General features: G+C 43.9%; 1 protein-coding gene across 8 annotated transcripts in view; it reads left to right on the top strand.

Moving 5' to 3' along the window:
- TBC1D1 (TBC1 domain family member 1) overlaps nucleotides 1-15135 on the top strand; it is a 217851-nt gene that overhangs the window by 62518 nt on the left and 140198 nt on the right. For 2 of the 8 annotated variants that reach the window (XM_070506048.1, XM_044767683.2), the window contains exon 1: nucleotides 10198-10360. The exons of 4 other annotated variants lie outside the window; for them this stretch is intronic. In XM_070506048.1, coding sequence (XP_070362149.1) covers nucleotides 10331-10360 — 30 coding nt within the window. In that variant the 5' untranslated portion in view covers nucleotides 10198-10330. Of the gene's footprint in view, nucleotides 1-9907; nucleotides 10361-15135 lie in introns of those variants that run through there. 2 more of the 8 variants (XM_070506047.1, XM_070506049.1) reach the window with 2 other exon arrangements.

The raw sequence follows: 15135 nt of genomic DNA, 5'->3' as shown, positions 1-15135 counted from the left end.
GATTCCAGCACAAAGGGAAAAGAAGAGCCATTTCCGTCTTACATATTCTCAGCCCTTACATCTCGTCTACACCAACAGAAGTTCTTTTCCTTTATGTGCCTTCTCTAGGTGTATAGAGACCAGGATGCAGATGAGGTTTATTTTATAACCTGTGCAATCCTTTGCTAAGCAGCAAACCCAGAGAGACCTCTCATCTTAAAGGTTTTAAAGGGGCATTTACCTAGGAACACAGCATTTAACTCTTAGCTTCTGGAACGTGTGCTTGTTCTGTGTACCTGAAAATTGTGCTGAGCGTATCCTGGCACACTCCTCTTGGTGATATGTGAGTGTACATGGCTTGGGGGACTTTTTGTAGGAATCTCAGGCTACAGCGAGGAAACACATGAATTGCTTTGCACAACTGTGCAGATGTGCATGGGGGCTCTGTATCGGGCACAAGTAACCAACACAGAAGAGTCACTGTTCAGTTTTCTAGGTGCTTGCTGTATGATTCTGATCCAAAATACCAAAGTACATAATTTAGGTTTTGAAAAGGGTGAGAACATTGACAGAGAGTTTCTGTTGTATTTAAAACCTGATGATTTTTTTTAAACTTAATTTTTTAGAGTAGTTTTAGGTTCACAGAAAAATTGAGGAGAAGGTATAGAGATTTCCCATACACCTGGCCCCCACACATAAATAGCCTCTCCATTATCCACATCTCCCATCAGAGTGATACATTTGTTATAATTGTGAACCTCCATTGACCATCGTTATCATACAAAGTCCATAGTTCACATTAGGATTCACTCTTGGTGTTGTACATTCCGTGGGTTTGGACAACTGTCTAATGACATGTATCCATCATTATAGTATCATACAAAGTATTTTCACTGCCCGAAAAATCCTCTGTGCTCTGTCTGTTCATCCCTTCCTTCCCACTCTCAACTCCTGATAACCACTGATCTTTCTACTGTCTCCATAGTTTTGCCTTTTCCAGAATGTCACGTAGTTGGAATCATACAGTATGTATGTAGCCTTTTCAGATTGGCTTCTTTCACTTAGTAATATGCATTAAAAGTTCCTCCATGTCTTTTCATGGCTTGATCACTCATTTCTTTTTAGCACTGAATACTGTTGTCTGGATGTACCACAGTTTGTTTATCCATTCACCTACTAAAGGACATCTGGTTCCTTCCAAGTTTTGACAATTATGAATAAAGCTGCTACAAACATTCATGGGCAGATTTTTGTGTGGACATAAGTTTTCAACTCCTTTGGGTAAATACCAAGGAGTGTGATTGCTGGATTCAAACTTGACCATTTTAAAGAACTAGATGAAGATGAACAAATGGAAATTGTTTTAGAAGTGGGAAATCACTCTAATCAAAGGTAAACTAAATGACCTTTTTTTAAAAAAAAAAAGTAAATTATGATTTACAATGAAAGAAGGAGAAAATGCAAGTTTTGGTGAGATTTTTATTCACCACTAGATTTGATTAGGAAATAGGAATTGATGTTTTTCAGTCTAATTTTTTAGGAGAAACATAACTTTCAATTGAGAAAAAAAGTTATTTTTTGGTGAAATTGGTGCTGTGCAAAGTGGTGTTTTAATGTTTCCATGATGAATTATAATAAAAATGTCTGAGTTTAAAGCTGAGCATCTATGTTGAGTTGTAATGCAGGGTGAGGATGTCAAAAATCTTTCTTTTTTCCCAGTAATTTTATTGAGATCATAATGGTTTATAACATTGTGTAATTTCGGGTGTTATTATTTATCAATTTCTGAATAGACTTCATTGTGCTCACCACCAGTAGTCTAATTTTTATCCATCACCGTACATATGTGCCCCTTTACCCCTTTTGCCCGTCCCCTAAACCCCCTTCTCCTCTGGTAACCACTAATCTGTTCTCTTTATCTATGTATTTGTTATCTTCCACATATGAGTGAAATCAGGCAGTATTTGTCTTTCTTTGTCTGGCTGATTTCGCTTAACATTATACCCTCAAGCTCCATCTGTGTTGTTGCAAATGGGATGATTTTGTCCTTTTTTATGGTTGAGTAGTGTTTCATTGTATATATATACCACATCTTCTTTATCCATTCATCTATAGAGGGGCACTTGGGTTGCTTCCACATCTTGGCCATTGTGAATAAAGCTGCAATGAACATAGGGGTACATAAAACTCTTTGGATCATTGATTTCAAGTTCTTTGGATAAATACCCGGTAGTGGGATAGCTGGATCGTATGGTATTTCTATTTTTAAGTTTTTGAGAACTCTCCATACTGTTTTCAAAAATCTTTTGACTCTAAATTTTCACTGTGTTTTCTTTTATGAGCTCATTGCCACTGGGTTTTTCCATGAATTTGAAACATGTGTGCACAGTAATTTGGAAAGATTGTTTGTTTAAACTTTATAGACTGAGCTAAAAATAGAAAAACTCTGTTTCTATTTTTGGAATGTCTTACCAGCTAAAAAGTGAGCATGGTTACTGTACATGTTAAGCAAAATACTGAGAAGGGAACAGATATTTAAACAGCAAAATATATTAATTTAGCTGGCTTAGAAATGTCATAAGCATTTCAATGAATTGATTATTATTTTTAATGAAGAGATAACTTCGTGTCACAAAGTAAATGTCTGTTTTCACAAGAGTGCTGAGTGCAGAGAGAAAAAAGGCATCCTGAAATTGGAGTGAACTTTAGCTTGAGGGAGTTTGTTACTGTCTGGGTCCCTCTTGAGTTATAAGTTCAATGGCTCCCATTTTACACTGCACAGTCTTCTTAGTATTGCTAATTGGGCTGCAGTCAGCTTTTAATTTTGTAAGGCTTTTGGATGAAAGTAGTGAGCGTGGCTGGAGCCACTAAAAATATTCTTATTAAATCTGTTTGCCGTTATTCTGGCCAACAAGAAAACTACACCTTGATGCACAAAATCAAAACATAAAATTGGAGACCTTAATTTCAACGTTGACATGATCTATCAAAGTCGAATGTTCTTTAGCTAATCACCTGAATTTATTGTCTACCTCCAAATAAGTCTTCACCAAATTTATCCTTCCACTTTCCCACTGTACTTTCACTCATTCACTGATTTATTGAGCACCATTTGCTCTGAAGCTGGTCTTTGAATACTCAGTCTTGCCACTCACAGACTCCCTTTTGAATTTAGCACGATTTAAAACGTGAGTACATGTGAGTGCTTGAGACAAAGCAAAAGATGGAGACTGGTAAGGAGCGACAGGGTGTGTGGGGAAGAGAAAGGGAGAGTAGTAGTTTGAGTGAGCAGTATCCTTTTCTTAGGGAAGAATTTCTGAACTGTCTGAAAGTGTGAGAGGCTAGTAATGCTTGTGCACGCCAAGTCTCTGCCCAGGTAGAACGATAGGAATTTACCAGAGAAACCTGGGTGATTCACGGTGTGGCTTATAGCATGACAGTAACAAATGGAGCACAGTCCTACTGCTAGACATAGCAACTCATAAAAAGGGAGAGGAAAATATTGAGAGATGTTGGGGGTGGGGGGACCCTCCCATCCCGGAATTAGTTTTGGCTAACATGTAATCTCCTCTTTGAACTCAACTGTTTGTCCTGTCTATACACCCAGCCATGAATTTGAGACCTCCAGCCCATCACTTCTGTTTCATTTCTACATTTATAACATATCATACTGTATTAGCCAGGGTTCTCCAGAGAAACAGAACCAACAGGATATATTAGAGTGTTGGCCTTAAACAAATAGACAGCCAGTTATTTCTCCAGCAAAAATGGGTTTATTTAGGATCAACAAAGAATTGCAATTTGGGATCTGCAACCATGGTAAGCCACTTGCAAGTCAACAAGGGGAGGAGAGACCGTTTCATAGAGGGGAAAGGAAGTTGGGAGCCCTATCGTGAACAAAGAGTCCGTTGGAGGAAGTGAGAGCTCGAAGGATAGTGGCTTTTCCTTGGCTGAGGTGTGACAGTCTCTCATTGGCTGAGCTCTTGCAGGGCAGGAAGAGGAAGTCTTTCTTCTTCCTGTTGGGCTTACCATCCTCTAAAGAGCCTGAGAGCTCCCCCTTCTGGCCTCCTGACTCCATTTTCCCCCCTTCCCCAAGGCCCCAGTACATTGTTGTATATCCTAGTTGTAAGTCATTCTAGTTCTTCTATGTGAGCTGCCACCACAGCATGGCAACTGGCAGGTGGTGTGGTTCTGCAACCACTAAAGCTGTGAACACTGAACTTTAACCACTAGGCCATCAGGGCTGACTCCTAACTCCATTTTTTTTCTTTTTTTTTTGCTGAGGAAGATTCACCCTCAGCTAACATCTGTTGCCAATCTTCCTCTTTTTTTGCTTGAGGAAGATTAGCCCTAAGCTAACACCTGTGCCAGTCTTCCTCTACTTTGTTTGTGGGTCGCTGCCACAGGATGGCTGATGAGTGGTGTAGGTCCACACCTGGGATCCGAACCCAGGCATCCAGGCTGCTGAAGTGGAGTGGGCTGAACTTAATCACTACACCACTGGGCCGGCCCAAGCATCTCTAAAAGTCTTGATGTCTTCCAACCAAGAAGCTGGTTCCTCCTTTGGAGGCTGAAGTTATCTTTCCTCCGTCTGAGAACTCCGTGGGGCTTCACCTGGGCCTTTCCCATGGCAGTCTTCATTTACTTTTCCCTGCCTGACCTTCCCTTGAGGTCAGGCTTCAGTTCTGATCACCTTTGCTATTCCTTGCAAGGACACGTGTTGCTTTACACAATAGATGTACATTGTGTAATAGGTGAATATTCTCGAACTGAATAAATTCCTGATCAGTTGCTGTGGTATTGTGATTTATAATAAGAAATATATATTTGGTCTTTGCTCCCTTCCTGGCACAGAGCTCCTAAAACCTGTGGAATTTCCTGTGAGAACAGCAATAAAGGTGTCTTTTGTAATGTTAATGAGATGACTTTTGGAAAGCCTCTGGGTCACTCAAGGATGGAGGTTGGTTGCCAGGGGAACCAACCCTGTGATTACAGGGTTGAAACTTTCAGTCCCACCCTCTGACCTCTGGGGAGGGGATAGAGGCTGGAGATTGAGTTCAATCACCAACGGCCAATCATATAATCAATCATGCCTATGTAATGAAGCCTCCCTTAAAACCCAAATGGCAGCGTTCAGAGGTTGGTGAGCACGTGGAGATGCGGGGAGAGTGGTGCTCCCAGAGAGCGTGGAAGCTCCGTGCCCTTTCCCCATCCCTTGCCCTATGCATCTCTTCCATCTGGCTGTTTCTGAGTTATATAGCCTTTTATGATAAACTGGTAATCTAGTAAAACAAATGTTTCTCTAAGTTCTGTGAGCCACTCTAGCAAATTAATCGAACCCAAGGAGGGGTTTGTGAGAATCTGCGATCTCTAGCCGGCTGGTCAGAACCACAGGTGACAACCTGGACTTGTGATTGGCATCTGAAGTGGGGTGTGGGGACAGTGTTGTAGGACTGAGCCCTTACCCTGTGGGATCTGATTCTGTCTCCGTGTAGATAGTGTCAGAATTGAGTTGAATTGTAGGATGCCCCACTGGTGTCCTGGAATTGCTTGATGGGGGGTGGAAAAACACACATTGTAATTGCTGTCAGAATGGTAGTTGCCAAGTACCAGGTGGTTCTGATTCACTTGAAACCAAGCTGACTTTCCTTGTCAAGTTGGTATTACAATGGCTCTATTTTTAACCGTGTCTTGTGATGGGGAGGAACAAGCTGGCAGAGTGGGCTCATGCTTTTGCCTGCCTCCAGCCTCCCTGCCCTCCACATCTGAGTTGATGGAGAGCAGCCTGTCTGGCATCTTCTCCTGAACTCTCAGGAGGTTTTTCTGTCTTTGCCCCTTGCTCCTGCTCAAAGGAAGAACTTGGCAGAAGAGTAGGGCAGGAATGTCCAGGTTTATTTGGGGGGTTATGATCAGGCTTCGTAGGGAAGCAACGCTTCCAGTTCCTAGGTTTTCCCCTCTCTTTTCAAGACCTCCCTTAATGTCTCGGGGAAACTGAGATGGTGAGAGATTAAATCATCCTTTTAAAGTTACTTAGACAGCAGTCTTGGATTTTCTGTAGATCCTATTTGTTTAGATCTTGGCAGTCCTATTTGGATAGCCTATCGCTCTCCACAGAGCAACCATATCTTTTTTTTTTTCCTTTAAATAAGGGATCTAGAACTATGGACGTGGTTCTCAATCCTGACTGACAATCAGAATCACCTGTTAAAGTACACGTCCCACCCCCCCCCCCCCGCCCCCAACACTTTTCCAAGCTTTAAGTAAACCCAGAAGTCAACACCAATAATGACCTATCTTGCTTAATTCACTCAGCTGTCACATTTTGCTTGTCTGGGTGGGGTTTTAATAACTGAGCATGCATTCTCCAACAGTTCATTCATTCCTATTGTCTCACACTTGGGCCTCTTCACACATTTATGTGACCCGCCTGCCCTTGGAGGTTTCTGAGAATACAACCTTGCCCCACAGCAGCCAAATCATCTGCCCTCCTTCCCCACCTACCCCCACTTGGTACCACGGGTAACTCTGATAGACAATCAGGGCTGGGAGCCATCAGCATCTTTGAGCAATGACAATTCTGTCTGTAGAGGTTCTCAATTCTGGCTGAAAGAGAATCACCAGGGAGCTGTTAAAAATTATCAGTGCTTTTTTTTAGATTCCACATGTAAGTGAAATCATATGGTATTTGTCTTTGCTGACTTATTTCACTTAGCACAATACCCTATAGGTTAAACCATGTTGTTGAAGATGGCAGGATTTTCTTTTTCATGGCTCAGTAATATTCTGTTGTGTGTCTATATATACATACACACACACACACACACCATATCTTCTTTATCCATTCACCTATTGATAGAAACTTAGGTTGCTTCCATATCTTGGCTATTATAAATAACGCTGCAGTGAACATAGGGGTGCATATATCTTTTTGAATTAATGTTTTTGTCTTCTTCAGATACATACCCAGAAGTGGTACTGCTAGATTGTATGGTAGTTCTATTTTTAATTTTTTGAGGAAACTCCATACTGTTTTTATGGTATGTCAACTAGACTTTAATTAAAAAACAATTACCAATGCTTGGTCTACATACAGTCCTTCCCTAGGGGAATATACAGTTTCTTGGGGAAGGATACCTTTTCAGATGGGAGGGGGCGTAGTATTTTAAGGAAGATTGTTTTATTTGAGTGAGAGATCAGTGAGATCGTCTGAGGTAAACAGTCCCTTTGATGGAAGTCGAGATTATAACAGAATTTCCTTGTGCAGTGTAACTGGCAAGCTACATGTTGAGAGTGAATTAAAATAAGAACTTTCAGGTCTATTTCTTAAAAGATTTGGTGTTGGACCTCCACACGTTACTGTCCATCAAGTCTGCCCATTGGAAAGGCCCATATGTTCCCATGAAATGATTCTGCCCAGTCCTGGATCAGGCAGAGAGACCTGGAGCAGAGGGAGACCTCTGTGAGTCTAAAAGATATGCAAGCTTTAGGTAAGTTCAGATCCGGGTCAGCGTGAGCCTCCACCCTGATGTGTATGTATGGAGAATTGGATCCAGGTTTAAACAGTGAAGTCTTGATGTCCCTATTTCACCTGCCCACACACTTTTTCTTTGCAACTATTACACTTAGGATTTGGTCTGACTTTAATTTTTTTTGCAAGAAGTGCAATTTTTATTCTCCAAAGTTTAATGTAATTTCTTTTTTGCTTCCCACCTTGTGCCCTAGTGGCAAAAAATGTATCTCAGACAGTTAGAGGTAATGCAAGTTTCTGTAGTCAATTTCGGGTTCCTCTCATCCTTTCCCCAGAGTTGCTTCTATGTTCTGGGCATTTTCGTAGAGCTTTAGTCTGGGGATTGGAGTGATGGAGTATGTGATGTTTGTCATCAGCCCAGCTTGTCCCTCCTGGTCCTGAGCTGCCCATCCACATTATGTTGCTGTCCCAGAGCTCTCCAGGGCTCTCTCTAGCTGAAATAGTTCACACTATCACAAAGACTCAGGACAATTTTAGCTGTTCTCTCAAGGGGCTGTTTGGTCATAACTTATTTTAAGACCAATGTCAGTGAATCTCATATACTAGTGCATCTCAAACTTTAATGTGCATACCAGCCACTTGGAATCATGGTAAAATGAAGGTTCTGACTCAGTAGGTCTGGATTAGGGCAGGGCCTGGGATTCTGCATTTTTTCCTTCTTCTCCCTAAAGCCCCCTGGTACATAGTTGTATATTCTAGTTGTGAGTGCCTCTGGTTGTGCTATGTGGGACGCTGCCTCAGCATGGCCTGACAAAGTGGTGCCATGTCGGCGCCCAGAATCCAAACCAGTGAAACCCTGGGCTGCAGAAGCGGAGTGCACAAACGTAACCACTCGACCCCAGTGCTGGCCCCGGATTCTGTATTTATAACAAATTGCCAGGTGATGCTGAGGCAGCTGGTCAACGGACCACAGTCTAGGGAGCAAGGTTGTAGGGGCCAGAAGGGCTCTGATTTTAATGGAGCTCTCAGCCTCTCTCTCTTCCATTTGCTTGGGGAAGTGATGTGGCAACAGGGAAAGATTTGGTTAAATGGCTGCAAGGGCACTCTCATTTGCCACCTCTTAATTTCTTTAGGGAGCATCACTGGTTAAAAGAGTGAAAGAATAGCACTTCCCTAAGATGTTCCTAAGGTGCTTTTTAATTACCCAGGTAGGCTCTGTGAGAATGATAGCCCTCTTGACCTTCCCCATGCCTTTATCACTTATCTCATTCCCATGCACCTTATTGGGAAGGAGAAAAAAAAGGGATGATACCCCCTTCCTCTTGATCCTCTCCTCTTGGTATTCATGCCCTTGTGTAATCCCCTCGCCTTGAAAGCAGACTAGATTTATTCCCTTGACTTTAAAGAATAGGATACAGAAGTCTTAGGATGTCACTTTGGAGATTAGTTTATGAAACGACTGACGTCCTTCTTGGACACGTACTCTTTCTTGGATCACTTGTGGTGGGGAATTAAAGCTGCCATTTTGTGAGCAGCCCTATGGAGAGGACCACATGATGCAGCAAGAAACTGAGGCCTTGAGTCCAAAAGCCTGTAAGAAACTGGATCCTGGGAACAACTATGTGAGTGAGCTTGAAAGTGGATCCCTCAGTCCCAGTCCAGTCTTGAGATGAATGCATCTCCAGCTGACAGCTTGAGTGCAAGCTCAAGAGAGACCTTGAGCCAGAGGCACCCAGCTAAGATGCTCCTGGATTTCTGACCCACAGAAACTGTTGTTTCAAGCTTCTCAGTTTTGGGGTGATTTGTTATGCAGCAATAGATAACTAATATATCCACCTAACTCAGATGCCAGGCATTTGGGGAACCTCATTAAAATGTCATACTGGCCTATCATGAAGATAATGCACAATTAATGTGACAAAAGGAAAGCAAAGCAAAATTCTTGGGCTAGGGTGGCTATCTGGCCTGAGGAACTCAGTGAGCGGCTTAGCATGACGCGTATATTTACACATTGGCTCTTAGACCTTTGGTCTTTTTTTTTTTCAGCCTGGAACTCTTGGGTGTCTGAGCTTGAAACTCAGCCTAACCTTTGTAGCTATAAACTGACTCCACTGTTTTATCATCTTGCCTTGGGAAAGAAGAAAACTGTGGTGAAAACAACATTTCTCACGTTGCTGAAACCTCCAGGCTGGCAGGAGCTGATAGTTCGTTTCCTCCGCCCCTTTTCTAGTCTCAATAGCTGAGTTTCCTGACTCCCAGAAAACCACCTTTGATTACATAAAGGTATTAGGGCCTGGGGAAACACTAGTCCTTTTGTTACCAGCAATCTCGAGCTCTTAGGAAGAAACGCTGTGGGGGTGGGGGTAACCCCTGGAAAGTTGGGCGGGCTTTGTGTTCGCTCCTTCGCGGGGGCTTTTATCCGACCTCAGAGAGCGGGATGCCTAGCTTTCCGAAAGTTGTGCGAAACGAAGCCCAGAGGCCCAGAAAGCCGCGTCGCGGGGGAGCAGGGCTTGGGCTCCTCCTCCCGGAGCTGCGCAGCCAGGAGCATCCCGGAGGAGGGCGACCCCCGCACGTCCCAACTTCCCGCCGCGAGCCGAGCGTGGGGTGGGGGGCGGGGTTGGCGGCGCTCCCTCCTGCTCCCCCGTCCCCTCCCCCGCGCTCTCCCCACCCACTTCCCTTTCTCCGCCGGGCAGCCCCGCGGGCGCGACCTCTGCGGGCAGTGACGAGCGGGGAGGAGCCCGCCGCTGCCGCCGCCGCCGCCGCGGGGGGAGCCATGACCCGGCCCCGCCGCACCCCGAGCCCGCCCCCGGCTGCCCGCAGCCCCATGGGCAGGCGGCGGGAGTGAGCGGGAGCGGCGGGCGAGGAGCCGCCGCCCGGCCCGCGATGTCACCATTGTTCAGCTGGGTGGCCAAGGTAGGCGGCGGCGGACCGGCGCCCGTTCCGGTGGCGGGGGCCCTGGGAGCCGGCGGCCCGGGGCGCGGTTCGGGGGAGCTTTGTAACCGTCGGGCCGTGGGGGGCCGGAGCGCGGGGAGCGCCCGCGGCGGGGGGCGCCCCGCAGCCCAGGGACCGCGGCCGGGGAGCGCCGGCCCGGCCCGCGTCGTTTACCAGATGGCTCTCATTCATTAGTCCTTCTGCCCGGTGGGGCGACGGGCGAGTGGTGTCACGCCCATTTCACAGGTGGGGAGAGTGAGGCTCGACGCCGGCACGGTGAGCCCCTCGGGCCCCCCTCCCTCCCCACGCGCCGTGGGTTCACCGCTTGGCGTCTCCCCGGTGTGGGGAGCTTGGGTGTCATCCACTTTGCTACAGGTTTGTGCCTGGGATAGTGCTCCGAGGATGCCAGAAGGCTGATCTTGTTGCACTTCGAGGGGGGTCTGTCTCTTGTTTTTAACTCCTCGGTTTCAGAGGGCGGGTTTTGAGGTCTGAATTTTAAATGTAAGTTTTTTACTTTCTATTAAAGTTTTATTTTCAGAACATCGGCGCCTTCAGAATAGCTGAGCGTTACAGATCCAGGCCAATTTGACTATTGCTAAAGTGAAGAGACTAGAGTAGATTTCTAGAGTTCCCATCAGCTTGAGAGCGCGGTGATAGAATGATACCCTGCCAGAGCACCAGGTGTTTGCGGGTTTTCCGTGATGCATCCCTCGTCGCCTTTAAGGCCGGCCGGTCAGAAAGGCATCCTTCGCGAACCCCAGAGGCTCCCTCCCTTTGCCAGCCCCTTAGCAGGACTTACTCCTGGCGTATGGCAGGTTGAGGAATAAACTCGTATTGAGAGAATCTGTTAGCCATTCTGTGACTCTTTACAAATAATAATTAGGTGGTTGTTACATCTCTAGTTAGGATGCAGTGCTTTTAGAGTGTTGTTTTTATAAACACCTGCTTATGAGACAGTTAAGGCTTTGCCTATCATTTAAGAGAAAAGAAAATGGAGACACAGAAACCAGATAATATTAGTTGTTAGACAGGCACTGTATTGTATTCCATCTCCGATTCCTCACCAGAATCCTCACTTCCTGAAACACAGCTAGTGGTAAAATGAAATGACTTTCAAAAGAGTTTAGAGTCTTTATAAAGTGGTTTTGTACTGAAGAAAAATTGATAATGCCCAGATTTTCTGGGTTAAAGTGATAAGCTAATTGGCTTTTATAAATAATGCTAAAACTTTAAAGTGATGTTATATAGTTTGAAAAGTGACAAAGAGTGTGTTGTCTGATTATATTTTGCTTATTCTAGGTTGAGAATTTGAGTCTACTATATTTTGTACTTTTATTCTGTAAGGCTAAAGGGAGAAAAAAACAAATGGAGTTTTTTCTTCCAAAATCAGAAGTAAATCTAAAAAAAACTTATTGCCAGTACTATTTTATAGTTTTACTTACTTTACTAAAACCTATTTAATAAGATGCTTTTCACCAGAGAAGTGAGATGGACTTTTGTTTACGTTGACCTGGGGAGGTGACAATGAAAATACCAGACCACAGCCTTATTTCCAAAAAAACATCAAGGACTTCTACAAGGATTGTCAGCCTTCTCTGACTGGCAGTATTTTTGAAAAGTTCATGTAAGTGAATAGTATGTTGATAACTTGATCCAAATTCTGAATCATGTTATTTCAAAGTTGTTTAAACTGCAGAACAACAAAACTATGAAAGGTTTTGAAACAAAGTTATCAGTTGTCAGCATAATTTTTAAAAATGTAGTTATTTTCTATTTCATTTCTTCTAGGTGTGGTGCTATTATAAACTGCATCCTGAAATTGATTTTTATAGACAATGTTATTCTATGAGAGCTTTTAAGAAGTTTTTTTTTTTTTTTTAAGATTTTATTTTTCCTTGTTCTCTCCAAAGTCCCCAGGTACATAGTTGTATATTTTTAGTTGTGGGTCCTTCTAGTTGTGGCATGTGGGACGCCACTTCAGCATGGCTCAAGGTGCCGTGTCTGCGCCCAGGATCCGAACCAGCGAAACCCTGGGCTGCTGAAGCGGAGCGCACGAACTTAACCACTCGGCCACAGGGCTGGCCCCTGTGAGAGCTTTTAGAATATGAAGTTATTCTTTGAAAGTTCATTTCTTGGGGTTATAGATTACAAGAGTAACTTTCTATGGAACCTTTCTGGTTTTCAGTTAAGAGACAAGTCATTAACGCACTTTGAATTATAGACTAAGAAATGTTTTAAATGCAGAAACAAGAGGCACAGATAATACACGCAATGTGCATAATCCCAAAGTACATTTATATTTGATTTTAGAATGACCTGTCAAGGACACACAGATGCATACGAGCACACGCCTCTCACAGACACTTGCATGTCTAATTTCTTTTCTCTTTTGACCTTTGCAGACTGCAGCTCAACACCTGATAGGGAAGGAGAAGGGGGAGTGGGCATTGCTTGATGCAGATGGATCCCTGAACACGACTTTGTTTTTGGCGATGTGTTAATATTGTACGAATATTGAATGTGTAGAGTACACAATTTCGTGATGTAAACAGGGAAGAACTTTATTTCAAAGAGATCATCTGTTTAAAAAAAGAAAAAAATTAACATTCACTTTTTAAAGATTGGGTGTGACCTGGACCATTAAGGCAGGTCTGTATTGTATTGCACACAGGGCGAGGTTTTATACAGGTGTGATTTCTTGGTTAGCCTTTCATCGGGGACACTTGAGTTTTTACATCAATAATCAATAAAAAAACTTCCTTAAGCTTTGTGGTTTTCATACTAAACCCACAGATGTCCCCAACAACTTGGCAGTTTGAGTATTTCTGTTGATTGTTTCTATGCCTCCATGTATCTGTTAGTGAAGACAGGCTGCTGGAGAACTGCCGGGTAGGTTTCTGAATTTACTTGGACTTGTACATGCCTGTAAAGATGATGGCTAAGATTATTGCTAGTCTCTCAAATTAGTAGATTTTAAATGTATCTATCAGTTTATCAGATAAAATGGAAAATGGGACCTAACTGTACCCAAATTAGCTGTGTTCTCAAGTTTAAATGAAGTTTCCTATAGTTTATGCCTTGTTTTAAGTTATTTTCCACTGCTTATGTGTTTCTTCAGCAGATGTTTATCAGGTGCCTTCTGAGTACCAGGCACTGTTATGCCCTGGAGGAGATAGTTCACTTTGCACAACAGGTTTATCCTTTAAAAAATGTGTACAGTGAAGCTTTCTAAGCCAAGTATTTAAAAATGCATTAGGGAAGGAATCCTTTTGTAAAAGGAGTAATCACTAATTAATATTTTATGTAAAACCAGGTTTTTCATATTTTGCCCTTGCTTAAAACATAGGTAGGTTTATAGCCATTATTTATTCAACAAGTCATTTAACACATGTGTTCAACACAGATATTTATTGAGCACCTACTGCATGCCAGGCGCTGTTTGAGGAGCTGGAGCTTTACTGTAAATAGGTAGACCAAGTCTCTGTTTTCATGGAGCGCAAATTCTAGGCAAGAGAGATGACAGCAAAGCGGGAAGCAAATGGATGAATGAGGTAATTTCAGATGGTAGTAAGTGCTAGGAAGAAAAGGAAATACGGTGGTTTGGTAGAGACTCACTGGGGGCTGTGGTGGCATTTTGTCTGAGTGGTAAGAGTGTGCTAAACATGTTCCAGGCAGAGGGAACAGCAGGGACCTGGAGGTGGCACCCGGTGAGTGTGTTGAAGCAGCAGGAAAAAGGCAGGTGTGACTGGAGTACAGTGAGCTGGTGCGGAGAGGTGGGCCCAGAGCTGGGGAGGGGTAACCTGGGCCAGGCTGTTAAGGGCTCTGTAGGCACAGGATGGGGTTTGGGTTTGCTTTTAAGTGCGGTGAGGAGCCATTAGAGTGCATGAAAGAGAGGAGGGACGTCAGCTGATGTCTATGTTGGGTGGAAGCAGAGAAGACCACATAGGAGGCTGTTGTGGTTCAGGCAGGAGGTGAAAGTGGTAGCTTGGACTTCAGTAGTAAGGAAGGAACACAGTGGATATGTAATTGTTCTTTATCTTCTAAAATGATGTGGCCCAGCAGCTTTGCTCTCTTGTTTGTCTGAGATGGTCCCTAATCGCTTCTTGTATGTTGAGTACAACTGCAATTTGTCCTTTGGCTGGCTGCTCTTAACCATGGCTCTCAGGCATGATGTGTCCTGACGCTGGGCTTGTTTATTTACCTTTGAGGTTTCCTGCAGACTGGATCAGCCCACTTTGGGTGCCGCTGACCAGTTGGACTTGCTCTTCTGTTTCCCAGCACACAGCAGCCTTCCTATATGGTGTGACCCTGGCTGTAGCTAGTATTCAGGCAGCAGTCCTGATGTCTTGCTTAAAGTCGGTCTGATGTTGGTTTGTCCCTGAGGTGTGTCCTAGGTTAATGTGATGCATTATTTAAAAATATGTATAACATTTTTTTCTGTAGACTTATATTACTTTTAATTAGTGGATGGTTGAGTTTAATAAGGAGGGAAGAACTTTTCGTGGTCAAACAATTCCTTGAATTTGAAAAATTTGCTGCCTCTGCTAAGCCAAGCTGGTGTAGCCCAGACTATAGTTTCAGCAGAGCCCCGGTCGGGCATTTTTGTCTGGTCGTGGCAGCAGCCTCACTTTGGGTTGTGGGAGCTCTGGTTGCTTAAAGTGACAATAATTTGGGCACAGGTTGGTTTCACTAAGAGAGAATGGAGAAAAGCAGGGATGGAAACCCCACCTCATCCACAACAGAACTCTGAGCCGGAG

Source organism: Equus asinus, chromosome 3 (genome assembly GCF_041296235.1).
Source record: "Equus asinus isolate D_3611 breed Donkey chromosome 3, EquAss-T2T_v2, whole genome shotgun sequence".
Taxonomy (NCBI): domain Eukaryota; kingdom Metazoa; phylum Chordata; class Mammalia; order Perissodactyla; family Equidae; genus Equus; species Equus asinus.
Note: the sequence above shows the minus strand (reverse complement) of the source record. Positions and strands in the feature narration are given on the sequence as shown.